The sequence below is a fragment of the Pempheris klunzingeri genome, chromosome 5, assembly GCF_042242105.1.
Source record: "Pempheris klunzingeri isolate RE-2024b chromosome 5, fPemKlu1.hap1, whole genome shotgun sequence".
In the NCBI taxonomy this organism is placed as follows: domain Eukaryota; kingdom Metazoa; phylum Chordata; class Actinopteri; order Acropomatiformes; family Pempheridae; genus Pempheris; species Pempheris klunzingeri.
The window spans coordinates 25,621,691-25,640,757 of record NC_092016.1 but is presented as its reverse complement, the minus strand read 5'-3'; the positions used below and the strand labels follow the sequence as shown (position 1 = coordinate 25,640,757).

The 19,067-nt window shown below is 42.0% G+C and overlaps 2 protein-coding genes across 2 annotated transcripts in view; both read right to left on the bottom strand.

Annotated features, from left to right (window-relative positions):
- Nucleotides 1-2,537: 2,537 nt before the first annotated feature.
- gins3 (GINS complex subunit 3) lies at nucleotides 2,538-6,616 on the bottom strand. Its single transcript, XM_070831373.1, has 3 exons — nucleotides 6,384-6,616; nucleotides 4,818-5,051; nucleotides 2,538-2,927 (listed from the first exon to the last, which is right to left on the bottom strand). The coding sequence occupies exons 1-3, from the start codon at nucleotides 6,552-6,554 to the stop codon at nucleotides 2,697-2,699; spliced, it is 636 nt and encodes a 211-aa protein (XP_070687474.1). The 5' UTR covers nucleotides 6,555-6,616; the 3' UTR covers nucleotides 2,538-2,696.
- A 5,210-nt stretch (nucleotides 6,617-11,826) lies between these two features.
- znrf1 (zinc and ring finger 1) overlaps nucleotides 11,827-19,067 on the bottom strand; it is a 48,618-nt gene continuing 41,377 nt past the window's right edge. The window contains exons 3-5 of the mRNA XM_070831046.1: nucleotides 15,146-15,251; nucleotides 13,421-13,516; nucleotides 11,827-12,680 (exon numbers count right to left, since the gene is read on the bottom strand). Of these exons, the coding sequence (XP_070687147.1) occupies nucleotides 13,459-13,516; nucleotides 15,146-15,251 (164 nt within the window). The 3' untranslated portion in view covers nucleotides 11,827-12,680; nucleotides 13,421-13,458. The remainder of the gene's footprint in view (nucleotides 12,681-13,420; nucleotides 13,517-15,145; nucleotides 15,252-19,067) is intronic.

Genomic DNA, 19,067 nt, shown 5'->3' with positions numbered 1-19,067 from the left:
TTAACTCTGATGAGCTCTCCAAATTAAAACAAGACTCCAGGGAGAAGAGATAAGACAGATCTGACTGCTGCCCAATATGTAAGAGTATGGCACAACATGAGGGACACACACACACACACACACACACACACACACAGTGTGATGGGATCTGGCAAGATGGCTACTTAGTGATTTACTTCACTTCTAAATCATGATCCATAAGATGACTGTGATCCATAAAAGACACACATACACAAATATATACACATATGATATACTGTGTATATTATCATTTTGAATGTAGTTCCTATCATCATTTTGCACTTTTTGATATTATTGTGCAGTCATTTCATATCATTTGTCAATGTTCATGATTTTCTGCACTGCTATGGCAGCACAGGTTTGTGATCTGTTACGTCCCTGAAGCTTATTTGAATTTGCATTTCTAAAGCCAACCCATCACAAGTACAAGTCCTGCACTTTGTTTAAGTTTGTTAAAATTAGGAGAAAATGTACTTAGAAAATGAAGAAATTGCAGTATCAATTGATTGTACAGAGAAGCCCTGTGGTGGAGTTCAGTCTGGCACAAACACACAGGCTGATGCCTGAATGTCACCTCTGGACAACAAGCAGTGCCACTGCAGGCATAGCGAGCTAATGATATCAGCAGCTAAAGCTGAAGCTCACACATACACAGAGAGGGTGTGGACAAAATACCAGCAACACCTTGTGGTGATGCAGACAGCAAACAACAATATGGTGAAGATCTTGGGTTTTCTTGTGTTTGTTGGACTGTTAGAGGTGTTCACTTCAATCAGAGGACAAATCTAAACCATGTTTTTCTAAGTGTCACTCTGTCAGTGTTGCTGAGGATTAAATTACTGTGTGACAACTGCCCCCTTTGTTAAAGAAGTTTTCTTTCTTTGCCACATTTTTCCACATTTCATAACGTGACACAGCAGTGATTCAGCCACTGATTACTGCAACTACACAAGTGAGTCATTGAGTTGAATATCAATAAGTATGAGTCATCTGTAGCAGAGGTCCTACAATTACCAATATCAACATTACCATAATCGTCACAGGTATCATGGATAGTATGCAGAAACTCTGCAGATCAGATGTTAGACACTGTTACATAATATCAGATAAAATGTAAGATGAAGAATACTAACACATTATAAGCCAGGAGGTGCCATTAGCAGAAACACACTTCATTTTACAGCAGTTGCTTTTTTATTTTAGAGGCAGAAAACTGAGCATCTTCTACTTTTAGTTTTATTATTTCAAAGCTTAATGTATGGAAAATAAATCCCCTTCTGAGGAGGAGTCCTGCAAAAGGGACTTCAACAATAAAGCTCACAAAATACATGCAATGTACATCTATGAACAATGACGTTTATTGTCACACATGACCCCAGATGTCCCCTATGATGCACTACAGACAATATGGGAAACAGAGGGTGACGTGCAGAGGGCCCCTGGCTGGTCTGTGTGCAGGCCTGCTCCACTGTTTGGTGGCAGCATGGCGTGTGCTTTGTGTACACTAGAAGCAGGTGCTGCAGCATCACTGTTGAACTGAAACATGCTTTCATCACTCTTCGTCACACAGATCTGTACGTGACACCAAATATTACGTCTTATACAGGCCTTCACAGACAGGAGCGTGCATGCTGGCTCACTGGAACGCTTCTTCACAAGAGTCATCGTTATTAGTAATATCGGCGCATCTCCTGCTCTGACAAGTCAATATGTCTGCCGGGAAAAAGGCCTATCACCTGGACCCTCTTGCATCGATCCACCCGCAGCCTGTTCGCACATCACACTTGAATATCCATCTTATCTGATTTTAGGACAGTTTACACTCGAGGCAGAAAATAAAGGAAAGGAAAAGTTTACAGTTTTGACTCTGACACTTTGTTTAGTCATTTTGCTTGGCTACAGGCAGCTCATGACTAAGACTGCGCTTTCCAGTGGAGGCTTTAAGCCGAGACAACCACGAGAGACTGTTAAGAAATGCATTCAAAATGTTACCATCTCAATAACTCAGTCAGTGTGCCGAGTGACCCTCACTGATAGTCGTACAGAGACACATTTGGTGCCCAGCAGGTGGTTTCGCAGATTATGCTCAGTGTACACAACAGTTGGCATTTAGAGGTGACCTCAATCGGCATGCTGTTGCTACACTTTGTATAGCCTTCACGACAAAAATTGAGCTGGTTTCTACTTAACATGAAAATGATAAACTGTATGAGACAATAGAGATTTGTCAACAGGTGAATTTGTTCTACATTTTCTATCAAGGCAGCTGTGCCTTTAACATCTCAGTTTAGAAATCACTGATTTGGACTGTTTTATGGGAAATGTTGCTATTTTAACATATAAAATTCTGCACACCAAAGCAGAATATTTTATCCACCCTGATTGACCAGTGTAAAAGTTTTCTGGTTAACCATCCGTAATGATATACAACCACCAAAAAAGGAAACTGTATTTGTCTTTACTTAATATATAATGAAAACAATTCATCAATAGTCACAGATTACCTAAATGTCTCTGCAGCATCGTTGGAAACAATGTGACGGAATAAATAGGAGACACATTTATGCTCCACAGGGCCGTGGCTCAGATGAGGAAGGGTTTATGTGTAGCAATGAAATGGCAGTCTGCTGACTGGGTTCTGACTACTTTCTGTGTCTTTTGCGTGCGTGCTAAGCTCAGGGCTGAACATCGGTCATCTTCCTCTTGCGATAGTTGAGAACCAGACTGGAGGCGGTGAGCTGCGAGGCCTGGCCCTTCTCCCAGCTCTGGAAGCTGTTTAGGCCGCTCTGGCCCGACCTGAACAGAGCCTTTTCCAGACAGTCCAGACGCTCCACCAGCGCAGACGTGTCCTCATTGTAGGCGTTCTGGGAGGAGTCCATGGTCCGTCTGAAGCGGCCGATGAACGTCTGGACCAAGGACAACGTCAACAGTTTGCCACCAATGAGATTAGAAGAAAAAGACAGCGTATATAGTGTAGCGTACTATGCAAGTACTGCAGCTGAGGTATTTTACTTTACAGTATGCTGGGAACAATTTGAATCTGAGTGACCTAGTTTGTGAACCAGCAGCCAACTTTGATATAAAAAGTAATGTTAGACCTCAGATATTTATAATTTCAGGTTACTTGCCTTAAGGCATGTAACCTCCATCTTCAGGCCAAATAATCTTCATAAAAAATAGATGAAAAATATTGAAACATCAAAGAGTGCGTCTCCAGAACTGGCCCCCACTATGTTAGACTGAGTTCCAACATTTTTAAGGAAATACAGCTGGTATACAGTTTATAAACCTGCCATCAGACAGAATTCAGAATGATATTATAGCTACTTTTGTCTCAACCATCATTTGTATAAATGTACGGAGCAGCAGCAGCAGCAGCAGCAGCTGTACATCTGAGCACTGCAAACAAGTGCTCATAACAAGCTCAGGTTTCACTCATTTGGAGTTAAAACCATCACATAAACACAGCAGCTCATGAACTGAGGAAGATTTTCATGTGGTTAAAAACAAGCACAATGGCAATTCTGCCAAACGCATGTGTGAAAATATGGTGTGGTGCGTACAGCCATGGAGAATTCTCACAGTATGTGACAACCCCCTGTTTCTGTTTGTCTGTCAGACAATGAGATTTGAGTCAATCTGCCTGGAAACAGCTGCACCAGACAACCAGCAGGCTGCCATGTTCTCTGATCTGATTGCACCCCCTAGTTGTAGTATATTAAATAACACAGTGGCTGTGTTGGTTTTTAATCTGCGTTATCTGACCTGTTGTATTTTAAAATATTTATTCACATAGTGCACATTCATTTATTGATACACTTAAAGAAAACTGTTTTGGAAATTGTGAGCTTGTATAGTTATCTGTCTTTCTTAAGTCCTGCACTAATGATTAAAAAAAAAAAAAAACTCCAAAATGGGTCATCACTGTCTGTGTAGCACATGTATTTTCGATGCCACTGCTCTGCCGCTGGCATCGCTTTTAATTCCAAATATTTTACTTTGAAGTGCACCAAAAGTTTGCAAAAAGAACAGCTTGACATTTTCCTTATTTGCTTTCTAGTAGAGAGTTAGATGAGAAGACTGATTTGTTTCTCATACGTGCACTTAAAATATAAGGCTACAGCCAGCAGCTAGTTAGCCTAGCTTAGCATAAAGAGTGGAAGCAGGGGGGGCACTTACCCTGGCTCTGTGTGTAATAACCTCCATAAACATGGCACTGGCCAGTGTTCTTTACTGATATCAAACACAACAGTGTCAGTCAGTAAAACCCGACCAATGTCATTTGGATTCGTGGCCAACGTGCTTTTAACCGTGTGTGTAAGTTCACACAACAAATGCCTAGAGCGAATCATCAGTAGCTGCCACTGATGTTAAAACAATGTGGAAAAGGGAAAACTTTACTAATTGATTTATTAAGTGAGACTAAATATGTGCCGCCATCAGAGGAAAGGGCTGCTGCTGTGTGTCTCACCTCCTAGGGGTCATAGTCACACACTCCTTTCATGAATCTATTGAAAGTTTTGCAGCGCCATGCTGTGCCCCTGATGAAGTAAATAAATCATTGTAAATGACGTGTAATTTGTGCAACAAGTACCCCTGTCTGCTTATTATTTATGTGTTAATGGTTGCCCAGTGTAGACCTGGGTATTATTAGACGTTGTTAGCTTTGGGGTTGAGGCATCATATTCATGGTACATGGTACCACACAGAAGAGTTCATTTAAAATGAGAACATTACATGGTAACTTCTCATCTTAAATGAACTCTTCTGTGTTCATGTTTGTGCACGGTGTTCACCTGCAGCAGCGTCTGTGCGATTTCTGGGTTTTCCGGGCTGTCAAAGTGCAGCATCTGGGATCCCAGGCCGTAGTAGTAGGGCCCCATCTTATGCAGGTCCACCACGTTGGAGTCGGCGTTGAACACAGTCCTCCAGCCCTCTCTGTACACCTTCGGGAGCTCGACTGACAGCACTCTCCGGTTCTTCTCATACAGTCCCTTGGACAGCCACAGAGGGAGCTCCATCTTTGTACCCTGACATGAAGAAAACAGATTTCAGAGTTGGAGTGATTGTCAATACCCCTGCCCCCCAGGGCCCATACTGCAGCCATATGAGATGGTGTTCTGAATATGTAGTCTTGAATCCCATGAGTCTCATCTTACAGCAACACGTTTATGTGAACTGCTCTTACTTGAGGTCAATAAATTAATTTCTTAACAGCAGACATTTTGAAATGTCATAGTAGTAGTAATGTGCGAATATGACTAAATATATATATATACACAATTTCATATTGTGCTCTATAGTTTCTTTCTTGTGTCACAAATCACACTCTTAACAGTGATTTATTTACAGACAATGTACTATATTGTGATATATATCGTTATCTGGATATGAAATTACCTATGAGGACATGAGATTTTGGTCATATCACACAGCACTACATGGTTCTGCTCTATTCAGGTTTCCCAGCAAGTCGTGACAGTGTGACAGTGAGCCAGCATGCATAATACCAGGACCCTGAAACTCAGGTAGCTAAATGGGATTCCATTTTATTATTAACACCTGTCCTGTGAAACTTTACCATGTCACAGTATGAAGTAAGTCCTTCCTAAACACTTCTAGACGAGGGCCTTCCCTTCTTCTCCCCTCTACAGAGAATTACTAGCAGCGTGTCTATGTGTAACTATGAGTTTCTTCTTTACCTCTAGTATTAGTTTGAACTGTAACATTCAGGTTCCAGGTCAAGTGTTGTGTAACTTAACATAAATTCTCTCTCATGACGTCAAAGTTACCTGAAGTGCATTGCCATGAAAGAGGAGTAGTAAGTAGTAGTAGTAAAGTAGGAGCAGTACCTCCTCTGTGTTATCAGATGCTGGGGCTTAATTGGGGCATTTCATTAAGATCAAATATTTAAATGTTACTTTGGGTCCTGACAAACTTGCAGTATCCATGATGACGTTTAATTTATATTAATAATGATGTCCTTGACTGTTTACTGTAGCTGGTATCAGTGTATCTCTGTAAACAGTGTGTTAACATCTGCATGCAAACCACAGGTTCCACGGGATGATAACATAGTTGACGTTTTGATAAGTCAGATATTAAATATGCCGAGTTGAAAAGTAGCTTTTATCTATTTTTTAGCAGTCCTAATTACTTTTCTACCACACACGAGTCAATGCCAATACAGCGTCAGAACAAACTGATAAATATTGAATGAGGTTTGGCGTAGCTCTCTTGGTACAACAAAAAGACTGGGCTACTTTTGGGCGTCACGATACTTCTGGCGGAAACAGTCATCTCCTTAAAAATGTATTAACAATGCAGCTAAAGTGAAGTTTCTGCGAAGTGACCCTACCAACCTCCGGTATGTCCTGCGTGTCACTCGACTTCTCCAGGAATCCCAGCCGGGGAAAAGTGCAGTCTGTCCGGATGGGAAGTCTCTCATGAGAGAGCAAAATATCGTCGAGCGACAGGAAACTCTCCTCCATTCCCACCCCGGGCTGAACGGGTTGGTACGACTGTGTGTCCATGTTGTGCCCGGATAAGACCAACGGTGGCTCTCCAGCAGTCAGACACTGAACAGACAAGCAGCCTCTCGTGTTTACAATTCTTCCTCTTTGCTGTTTTGGCGCCAGGACCCGTCGACCAATCACAGCGCTGCTGTGATGTCTAGACCAGAGCAATCGATTCAATTCGATCGAAGTCAGTTAAAAATATCTGTTGCTCAACATTATAGTTTTTTTGTTGCTTTTTTACGTTGCTGTTTTGTTAAATATTGTTAAAGTTGTTGGATTTACATACAGTAAGTTACATACTGTACTCCGATGATTTCCAACAGTGAAATGAATTACAAAAATCGACTTTTTTGCCATCGTAAGTCAGGTGCAATTGCGAACAAAGCCATTAGATGTCAGAATATTACCATTACAAATTTAAAATCCACTTAAGTCTTCCTGTCAGAATGTTTAGCAGCCATGGAGCTGTAATAATAATAATAATAATAATACTTCACTTCACAGGCTTTGTCATCCTTGAATTTCCAGTATTAAATTGGAAAAAGAAGGGAAACTGATTAACATGCTAGACGCTTCTCCTCCCCTCCATCCAGCTCTCTGTCTGTTCTGATCACATTTGTCAGATGCTAAATGAAGAATGACAGCTAATCCATACTGTAATCTTGCATTATCTCGTCTTTCACATGACAAACCTTGACAGCCGGAAGAAAAGGTCAGTCACCTTTTGTATTTTGACATTTTTAATATTATAGATTATCATATATGTCATTATTATTACTCATCCCACAGATTGCACATCAAAATCATCAAACATGTCAGTCGGCAGCCCTGAAAAGCAGGCAGCCATTCACATCCCCTAAAGTAAAGTAAAGTCCTGAACTAAAAAGGAGTCAAATGAAATGAAGCCAGAGTAGATGAAGGTACTGTATTCCTGTAGCTGGGTGTCCGAGCTGAGTGGGCAGGCAGGCAGGCAGGCAGGCAGGCGCTTCAGTGGGCCTACTGTCAACTGTAGCAGCGGTCTGAGAGACTCATTAGATATTTTCACTCCACAAAAACCAGACTAGAGCACACGTCACTTCCCAAAGAGATCATCCCCCTCCATTAGCTGCAGGCCATGATACACAGGGAACACTGTGTGTCACACAAATAGGCAACGAGGTTAGCAGTCACCATTATTATTTGGCTTCTTATGGCCTACTGTAATGCACCATGATGTTGATCCCCGTCCTTGCTGAAATTACCACTGCCCCCCCCCCCGTCTTGAACTCTCCATGTGTCACTGCCTTAATAAGAAACAGGGATGATCTCAGCGGTAGCAGGCTTGTAACACTTTATTTGAAGAGGTGCTCACGAGGCATGATAACCACGTTATGGTCAGAAGTGAAACTCTGATACTTTTCAATTTCATACCAAATTCAGACTCTACTGACACAATATTAGACATCATCACATGACGGACGCTCCAAATGGCAGCTGTTATGTAATTAAAATTAAATATGAAATTGAATTCCTGTTGAACTGAAATGACAGTTAATGGCCCCTTTTTGCTGCCGCCTCTCGGTTTGTACTTTTGTTCCAGACAAAACTGTGTTTTAACATCCTAAATGCAGCTTTAATGGACGCCGTCATACATTCTAATGCCGATTGTTAATGCTGAATGTAATTATTAAGGCTGCATTGATTCGTTTTTGTATTATTATTTAGCTGCTAGTCACTGACTTTGACATTGGTTTGGTGCTGAGCAGGCAACGTACGTGCAGAGGCTTCATCCAGCGTTGGGGGGGGGGGGGGGGGGGTCATCTAATCCACTGTTTAATGAATCAGTTTGATTAGTGGCAGCCTTAAGCATACATACAGTGGCGTATACAGGCATATGTTTCCAGTGCTTACCTAGTAATGCACTTCAAGTAAAGTGATAAGGTTCCCCAAAATGCACTGCATTGACTTTAATATCCATCCTTTACAGGAATCCCTATAACTAGTGCAGTATGAGAAGAGAGCAGGCCGTGTTGTGTAAATGGTTAACTCTCAACCTATCACATCTGAGGCCGTTTTCCTGTCAGCTTCAGAGCACTGCAGAGGCCCCTCTGGGAATTGACTGCATTCGCTTGTGTTAAATTTCACACTTCCTGGTATCAGCGCCTATAAAAGTGACTATTGAGCCATAAAACATAGGGATAAAATCAAGGGGGTGACTACTTCACCGCCCATCATCATTTTACTTTATACCTCAACAATTAGAGTGATTGATTGATTTAAAAAGATGAGAATATAGTGTAGATGGCTGACACCTCTTTTTCCACACACACACACACACACACACACACACACTTCCATGGGTATTGGCTGGATTCCATGAGTTACATCCTAAACAAAAGATGATCGATCATCTGTTGTTGGTAGAAGTGAGAGCCAGTCATCATGCTCTGAAGCTGTTGGGAAGCTGTCAGCTCTGATCAGCGATTTCCTGCCAACATTTGAGTTTTGGTCTGAAAATTCACACGGAGGCTGGTTTTCCCTGGAAGCATCTCAGCAGTCAGTCCCGCTCTTACCCACCAACTTAGAACAGAGGAACAGCAGTCGATGGTGGACGAGTTAGGACCAACATGTTCTTTCATCGGGACTGTCTCAGCACTGTTTATCATAGAGTGTAATGTTGAGGAAATATCCACACTTAAATGTTTCAGCAACAAAAAGCTGCTTGTCATGTATTTGTGATGTGTTTCTGACTCAGATTTGAAGTTTGGTACACTGGATCTCTTTCTGTCGACAGCTAGCCAAACAGACAAAGACATGTTTGACTGGGATATTTCTACAATGGAGTTTGTTTTTTTCTTTCAATTTTTAGAATCAGTGTTACTTATTAGCAATGTGCATTTTTGCCCACCTTCAATACCCTCAACAGACCAGAATGCACTGCAGCAAGAAAACGGATCATGCTTTGAGTAAAGGTACATGTCCGCAGGGGCTTATTGGACGTGGGTCTCACCACTTCCCAGCATTGGATGCTTGTACAACCCTTCCTGACAGCACCTGATTAGATGTTTCACTCGTGGGCTCTAAATGGTAAATGTTCTGTATTTGTCATTTTGACTGTTCAGAGCCCTTTTGCATCACATCCTCATTCACACATTCACACATCATTCATACAGGAGGAATCTGAGTTGGAGGAGACTATTCTTTCACACATTGAAGCTGCTTCAGGAACAAGTTGGGCGTCAGTGTCTTGCCCAAGGACACTTAAACGTGCTGACTCAGAAGAGCCGGGATCCAACCGCCAACCTGGACGACCCACCGCTGCCCCACACAGCCGCTGTCTGCCCACAGATTTCAAACCAGGACAAAACAGCAGCTCATTTTGAAACTTTCGACAAAAATAATTCACTGAAAGGTGTAGAAATAGTTAGTTACGCAGTTATTAAATCTGTCTTCATTTTAGATCAACAATGGTTAGTTTATGGTTTTCGGTATAGTTTCCAGAGGTGGTGAGACCTGAGCCCTGATTTACATTAAGTAGCCTAGATATCAACTTTATGTAATTGAGGAACTTGACACTCCATCTCTCAAAATGCATCACAGCTCTTCCAGAGTGTCTTGCATGGCTGCTGACGTAGACAATGAATGGGAGGTGTGGAAACGACAGATCCTGAGGACATGTACCGTTAGAGTTACAGGTGGGAGGAGATATTTTGGGCATTAGAAGATTGCTAAATTGATCAAATTTGAATGTAAACGCTTGTGCACATTAAAACATGGGGAGAAACATCAGCTACAACACCCAAAGTGTGTTTCAGTGTGAAACATAAAATCTCCAACATTACATTTTTTTGCACTTTGCAGTTCACTAAATTCTGGGTCATTTGGAGATGAAATCATCATTCTCCGGCTTCTTCTCCATTGTAATTGTGGCTAAGGCTCATGGGTATTGTAGTCTTTAGTGACATCAGCCATGCCAACAGATTTTTCAGAAACAAAGTTGAGATAATGAAAATCATGGGCGTGGCAGCAATGATTGGCAAATGGCACTCTGGGAAATGTAGTAAACGGACCATATGAAATAAGACTACACACAGCTTGTGTGAAAGTGGATACATCACATTCAATCCCAAAATAACTCCTGGAGTGTGTTCAGCAGTTCTTACTGGTGTAAGAGGGCGAGATGATTCAAGGGTGGATTGTTCCTGTAGTCTAGACTAACGCAGGTACACTACATACTGCATGTCTATAGGCCCACAACAATCTAAGGATTAAGGTGTCTGATGGGAAACCCAGCGCTGTTCATTTTGTATACATCGTATATGGGTCACAGAATCAAAGTTGAAAATAGAGTCTGTCATCTAGCACAATTTATTCCACCATTTGTTTACAGTAGCTTTGTAAATGCAGTTTGTTTGTATGTTGATTTGTAGTAGTCTTCATACATCAGCTCTTGGCATTCTGAAGAGTGAGTAACACCTCACATGATTGGAATATTAAACAAATATTGTTAAATATGAACAAATGAATAAATAAGCCCCGTTCAGTGGATCCACAGTGGGACTACAGAGTCCTTTTTCGGGTCTGAGTGTCTCCCGTCGCAGTCAGCCAGACCTACTCTAGCAGAAACACAATGTGGGGATCCGACAGTAGCATAGACTAAGAGGTGCCTCTCGAATCAAACGCTCGAACATACGTGCACAAACAGTCACACGCACTCTCACACGCTCGCACACTCGAGGCTCTCACGAGAAAATGACTAATCATGATCACATGAAAAAAATCTGGCAGATCTAAAAAGAAAGAACCGAGAGAGGTTACATGTGTAATTTACAATATGCCATGTTGCTTCTCTGTAGCTGTAAACATCAGCAAAGTAAAGGGGGGACTGCCAGTCGTACACACAGGGAACATGGACATCTACACTGTAAACATTTCAATACACAGACACACACAGCACTGTCCCAGTCAGCCTTCTTCACTGACCTTTCACGCTGTCTCACACACACACACGCATGCACACGCACACACACACACACACATACTAGGCTTCAGCAAAAGCTATGTTGTCACGGTTCCAAGCTCACAAACACACACACACTCACACACACATACCGGGTGAAGCCTGACACTGGAGCATCCCAAACACACGTTACACAGTAGGAGCGTAAACTACATTGCCGTCCCTCCCCATCAGAACTGAGCATGCTCAGACCGCTCCTCTCCACCCGCAGTCCATCTTTAGCCCCCCCCCCCCCCCCCCCCCCCGCCCCCCTCCCCTTTCGTCCTGTACATACAAGATAAGCTGATATCCCATTTGTTTTGCTTTTTTAACCCTCCACCCCTCCCTGCCTGCCCAGGTGTGCACAAACCAGATCTAATAAGCATTTTGAGGACTTTTTGATTTGATCATTATGAGTCAAATTGGTGAGGAAGGGTGCAGAACTGAGGCAGGAACTATGAGAAAGAAGCACACCGGGACCCAGTCTGTTATGAGAGGACGCCACTGAGTTGGAGTCCTGTTGTGAGATGAGAGGCCCGCCAAATAATGTACAAGTCTATTTCTCAAAGAAAGCTTCTGCAGCTCAACAGTCCTCCATTTGTCGGTTTCCTCCTTCTCTTTCTCATCCTCGTCGTCCTCCTTCCTTCCTTGTATGGTTTCCTTCCCTCCTGCCCAATTTCTGCTCTACTTCTTCTCCTCTCCTCTCCTCTCCTCTCCCCAGTTAAGGCCATGGGAGGGCTGGACACAAATGGTTGACAGGCCTGGATCCAGATAGAAGATGGAAGGCCAGCTGTTGGAGGCCTGCGAGGACCTGAGCATGTCAGGGAGGCCATTGGCCGCTTGAGTTGGAGGGGGAGTTGAGGCAGATGAAGCCCTTTAAGGGACTCAGTTAGCCTGGAGAAGTGGGAGGCCGGGTGAGGAAGGAGGGGCGTGGGGGCTGTAAAGCAGTCTCTTCAGCAGACGGAAGATGGAGGCCTCGAGTGGGGCCCTTTAATGTACGATGGTTTGACAGTCACGTTTTTTTGGTTCAGTTCACGAGGAATAATTTTCTTGGTTAGGATGATGGATCCTGTCCGGATAAGTATGTGTTGATCGCTTTGATTGTTTCATCAGGATTTGGTTGCGTTTGTGTCCAGATATCCGTGGGAGGACTCGGAGGTGTCCTGGAGACAGACAGGAGGAACAACACACAGACAGACAGACAGACACATGGATGTCAATAATTTTAACGATTTTACAGGCAAGGTGTATATAAAGAGGGTGTATGAACTTTTTTTTTCCACAAACGACCGTGATTTTTTACCACAGTTGAGCATCTTTAACCTCCATTTTTAGCCATGCTAGGGGCGCGGCTCCATGGATGGCAGTGCCAGTAGGTCCACCACTTTGGTCCAGATTGATATATCTAAAAAAAACTACTGGACTGTCATGATGTTTTTGACTCAGTTTCTGACTCAGTGGATCCCCTGAATTTTCATCTGGCACCAACATCGGGCCAAAAGTTGAATTTGCTCCATACTTTAGTGGGTGACCAAATACCTACAAAACTAATGCCATTCCCTAACGCACTGACACACTAAACTAAGATGGAGAACATTGTGAGCACATCCACTTCCTGTACAAACAAAGATATCATCATTATTTCCATTTTTCATTTTCAAAATGTAACAATTGTTTGGTTATGTTTAAGGTCTTCCCACACACATCATCATTTCTTCTTATTTATTATTTCTACAATCTGTATCCAGTCAAATGAATCGAATCCATCATATTAAGGGGGGAGAACGGTGAAAGGACCACACCTGAATTCTAATCCAAAGCCAAGGTGGGCTTCTATACACTGGTTTACATGCGCAGTCTTATCTTGCAATAATTAGCATTCAGACAGCAATGAGTATCTCACCTTGAACAGTATTCATAGTGGGCCTGGTGGTCAGTCAGTCAGTCAGAGGGGTGTTCAGGGCAGGACCGATTGATCTCAAACCATGAGTCTATACAGCTGCAGATACACACACAGCACAGGCGTTAAGGCATTTTGTCAAATGATAAGTCTTTATAATGCAGCTGCAGATACTGAGGACGATTAGCAAATGCTTGAGCTGTGCAGGTCAAACATTCACGGCCGCCTAATCACAGGGTCAGTCACCAAAGCAACATTCAAGACAACAAAAGCATGATAAAAGAGGAAACGATCAAAGAGAAGTTTGAAAAAAGGAGAGAGATCATCAGATTACAATTGAATTACACTGTACAGAAGTCTTAAATTGATTCAGTACTACAGAGGATTGTTGCTAAAGTAACACATGGGCCTGTTGGGAGGCATCCATGCACTCCCACATTAGCAGAACATACACAATATACAATATATAAATGAGCTCCTGAGGGAAACATAACAGCAGTGTTGCAGCTCACACTGAGCATTATTATCCCCTCTAATATGTGTATGTGTATATACACTGTTGCCCATAACGTTGGAATCAAATGTTTTTTTACCTCTTCTCATGAAATGATTGTGACAATGTGATTTATTCTTGATAAATAAAGTGTATATCTTCTCAACTTTATTGATCAAACTCTTCCAAACATATCACAGTGAAACTTAAACCACAATGAACCTTTGCAAACTGTGGATTCAGGCTTTAACAAGATTGGGGAATATTGAACAATTATTCCAACTTTATGGGCAACAGTGTAGTATGTGTATGCAGTTATATTGCCCATAACTGACCTAACACTTACACACTGAGGCTGTGTGTGATTGCAAAACACTATACACTTAAGTCAAATATAATTTATAATTTAAGTGTAAAGTGTTTATCATTTTACATGAATAAACATGTATCTCCAAACCTCCTTGTCAAAGCTCTAAAAACACCGGAAAAACTTCTGCTAGTTTCTGTGTCAAATTGGGGGGAAATTAATAGAATTTCTTTATGGCACAAAATGGGAAAAGTGTCTTGTTTGTACTTAGTGAACGTACTGAATAGCACTTTAGGAGTGAACAGCAAAAAAGCAAAAAATATTTCATTGTGTTTGTGTTATTCAGTAAAAGCAAGAGGCAAAAAGACTGGGGTTGATGGGTAATGGCCAATCAGCTGTGAGACTTCAGAGAAACAGTAGCAGCTTTCAGTTGTCATTTGTTTGTGGTAATTATCAGTTTGTTAATCTGACAGTGATATATCGCTGTTTGGAAATGTTACACACAGAACATTTATTGTCTAAAGATATTAAATGAATAATCTCTAAATCAAAGGCTACAAGCACTGTCCTTTTTTAAGGAGTGTTTTTATTGGAGCGCAGTAAGTGGATTTAATTAGAAGAAGTGCAAAACGATATAAGTGGCACACTCAAATCTGTGTGTGTGTGTGTGTGTGTTCTTGTACTTGCACCCTAGTGAGGACCAGGAAAAAAGAGTGAGGACATTTTTGCGAAGTGAGGACATTTTGGCCAGTCCTCACAACTTCAAAGGTTAAGACTGGGTTTTAAGGTTTAGTTTGGGTTAGGGTAAGGGTTAGGCATTTAGATGTGACGGTTCAGGTTGGAGTGAGGGTGTGAGGAATGCATTATGTCAATGAGGGTCCTCACAAATATAGAAGTGTGTGTGTGTGTGTGTGTGTGTGTGTGTCACCTTTTGTGGTAGATGCAGAGGCACGGCAGTCTGGCTATGGTGTCCCCTTGCTGCAGCTCCTCTAGACAGATCACACACTCACCGGCATCCCTCGCCAACACATCATCTAAAGTGGCAAGTGCACGCAAACACACACGCACACACACACACACACACACACACACACACACACACACACACACACACACAAACACAGAGCAGGACATGTATCAGTATGCACCAAACACAGCGACAATTTCAGACTCCAAGAGCATATCAAACACAGCAGACAGCAGTGAGCAGAGCAGGTTGGTGCATTACACACAGCACATACTGTGGTTAGTTTCTGCTTGTGCCAGAGAAAATGCACAAGGACTTTCAAGATGAATTAGGAGCCTGGAGTTTATTTCCACTGTAGGAAAATAGCAGCGTCCATCATATGGAAATTCACCACTGAATACTTTCATTCTAAGTACTTAATGTAATGAACCTAGGCTCTAAAAAGTGTTGGGCTATAGACTGCATAAGGCAATGTAAATATCACATAGTTTATAGAGTTTCTTTTTTCATGAGAGAGATTTTACATTCAGTCAATTCTAGTGAAGGCTAAGATGGGAAGAATGAAAAATGAAATAAGAATGGCAAACGCGGTGTTAACCTACTGCACTGCAAGTCGATTATTACCGTGCACGTTCACATTTATGGCCCCTGAACACTTGGCTTCAGATATTCAGCATTACATTAAACATTGATTAAGCATGACTAAATAAGCGACAATTAATCTTTAGTTATTATTCACTACATTTCCAATAGTAAAAGACTGAGCTAATGTGCTTTATTTGGGCTCAGGTTGTTGCTAACTTCAGGGCCAACTTCAGTTTTGCGAAATTCAGCCCCTGGTAAACAAAACTCGTGCCCTTGCTCTGCCTCTGATTGACCTCACCCTGCATCCTGTACACCTGCCCGTCTCTCTCTCCTGCACATACACATAAACCGCTAATAATGATTCATTTTGTCCTGTATTGCCAAGGTTTGGCAACACATTACCAAGCTAGTTGACCCGAAGGGTTTTTCGATAATCTGCATCCTGATGTAGATAATAGAAATGTTCCCCTTTCGATTGTGGTCCAGGCACAGAATTGCATCTTCTTCGGTCCTGCTGTTGTTGGAGGGAACAGAAATGTGTAATGCAGGGTGAAGCTGTGAGCCTGGAGATACCTGAAGAACTGAGCTTCTGGAATATTTTAGTCGATAGAAAGGCTACATGTTCTCTAATATATAACATATGCACAACAGCACAGAAAGCCTGGTTGCAAGAAATCATTTACTTCATGCAAACATAAATAAATGCAGTTGTATGCAACAAATAAAACTCTAAACCTGAAATACAAGCAGATAAAGTAGTACAACATGTTATTTCAAAACACTTCATTTCATCTGTCACTGTAGGGGGCAGCTACAAAGACTGCAGCCTGCCTACTGCTCCAGTTTGGGATTGGTTGGCTGGGAAAGCAGAAGCAGAAACCCCCAGCTTCTAATCCACAGTGAGTCAATTAAAAGCCAAGCTGGTCGCAGCTTGGCACCAATTAGCTGCTTGTGTTTTTTTCCCCGCGTCATCTTTGGTGCCGAAGCGACTGGGTGTATTTGATTGTATGTTTTTAACCTGCTTATCATTGCTCTTCCCTTTGTCTGTTCACTGGTAGGTATTCAATTCAATTCAGTCTGCTTTATTCCTCCCACAACAATTCATTCGCGCACATAAAAATGTAATAAACGTGATAAAAATATAACAAAAATATAGAAATACGAAAGCCGAAGATTTAACAACGTGTTACATATATTAAAGTATCAAGTCTCGTGAAATAGTCATACTCAATTAAGGCGACCAGATTTCAGTACAGCACTTGAACAAATGCACTTACTTCACACCTCTACTGGACAAAGGTTCAATCACTGCTGAGCTGCCACAGAAGGAACCGACATTAACATTTATTCATGTGAAAATGTCACACATTATTGCCTCCATACCAGAAAAAAAATCGAGTTTTGAAGATGTGCCAGAATGATAGTGGGCAATTTGTCGAATGAAACATGAACGCTGTCCAAAGAGATCATTCAAGTAAAAGAAACTGAAGTTACAGAGATGCGAAATGAGAAGATAGATAGATAGATAGATAGATAGATAGATAGATAGATAGATAGATAGATAGATAGATAGATAGATAGATAGATAGATGTGGAGGGGGGGGTACTGTGAGATAGAATGAGAGACAAAAGACATATGCTCAGACTGCAAATCAGCTTAGTTCCTCAACAAACTCCCATAACCCCGCTCTCCTCCTCCCTCCCTCCCTCCCTCTCTGCCTCCCGCCCTCCCTCTACCTCTCTCTCTCCTCTTTTGACCCCTCTCCATTACTCCATTGTTCACTGTAGCACGTCCCTCCATCCCTCCGTCCTCTGTCACCCCCCTGAAAAACACCCGGCATCTCTCCGACAGAGTGCTCCAGATTAAATCGCAGGAATCTACATAAACTGTCTGATAACAACATGGCGCCTCTACTCCTCCTATTCCTGTTCCTCCAATATCTATATCATACTAATCCAACCAGGACAGACTCAGAGATTAATCAACTCCCTAAAATGTCTGTGCAGTCCTTTAAGAGAAACAACTCTTCCCGTTTGACTGTTGTGTGCAGAGTGTATTAAATCTGAAGTCACCATCTGACCCCGGCTTTAATAATCAAGTTAAGAGGGTTGTTCAATCTTGTTTCCGTCACCTGTGAAATGTTCAAAAAAATCAGGTCATCTGCATAAAGTTAGAGCCCTAACTCAATCCATTCCTGCCTCAGCCAAAACCCTCCACATCGATTGCAGCAGAACATGCAGCTGCCAGGCTTCTAAGTGGATCAGATAAGAGTGCATCACCTCTGTTTTAGCAGTTTCAACCTCCACTGACTCCAAACAAACTTAAGAGCTGATTATAAGGTTGTATTTCTAAATTCATAATGCCTAGCATGATCTTCAAGCCACATTAGTGAGCTTTAACCCCTGATGTGCCAGCACGTGACCCAATACCCAGTTCCCTGAAGCTGAAACTGGGTCACTGCAGCATAACATACTGTACAACACTTACGAGCAGACTGGAAGTTTGAAGACCTAGTAGTCTGCAATTTTCTTATGAAATGGTTGAAGAAACGAGTCGACAAGTCCTCCAAATTAAATGACAAAATGCTTTGTTGGTCGGTGGCCCCTTGAGTGAGCCACATCATTTCTCTGTTCCTTCAAGAGCCGTTCACTGATAACGAAAGAGCTATGGTTAAGGTTTGGTTAGGTTTAGGCATAAAAATGACTTGGTTAGGTTTATGGAAAGATCGCAGGTACTTAATTAGGTTTAGGGGAGCTTTGTCATCATGGTCACAATAATAAACACGTGGTTCAGGATATGGAACCAGTGGAAAAGAACAACTAAGGATCCCACTGACCTACAATTTCGAAGGACAAAATAGAGTTGGATTGGACACAGCCTCAGAAAACCTGCCACGAACCCGACAAGCCTTGAAATGAAACCCCCAAGGACCAAGGAAAAGTGGTCTTCCCAGGAACAGCTGGAGAAGAGGCGTCCAGGCAGAAATGTGTCCTTTGCTCCCATCATAATTTACTAAGGGAGCAAGAGGTCTTTGTCCCTTCAATGTAAACATATGTCCCTTTAGAACACTTACCGTCAGTCTTCTGGGAAGACAGCAAAAAAAGTGTTTATCCTACTAGCAGCATGAAAATCCTAACCAAGCTTCATGATATTCTGTGCATTAGATTCTTAAATATTTTAATTGATTTGTTTTTGCTTTGACATTGATATATTATGAAGTCCAATATTCACCCTCCTTTTAGACCGATTTCTTAAGATTTGTCCATTTAGCAGCTACATTTTGTGTTCACCAGCTAA

Coding starts and splice junctions, on each gene's coding strand:
- gins3 (XM_070831373.1), bottom strand. CDS start 6,554: ATGGACACACAGTCGTACCAACCCGTTCAGCCCGGGGTGGGAATGGAG. Junction 5,052..6,383: donor ACACGCAGGACATACCGGAG/GTTGGTAGGGTC, acceptor TCTTCATGTCAG/GGTACAAAGATGGAGCTCCC. Junction 2,928..4,817: donor TCGCACAGACGCTGCTGCAG/GTGAACACCGTG, acceptor TCCTTGGTCCAG/ACGTTCATCGGCCGCTTCAG.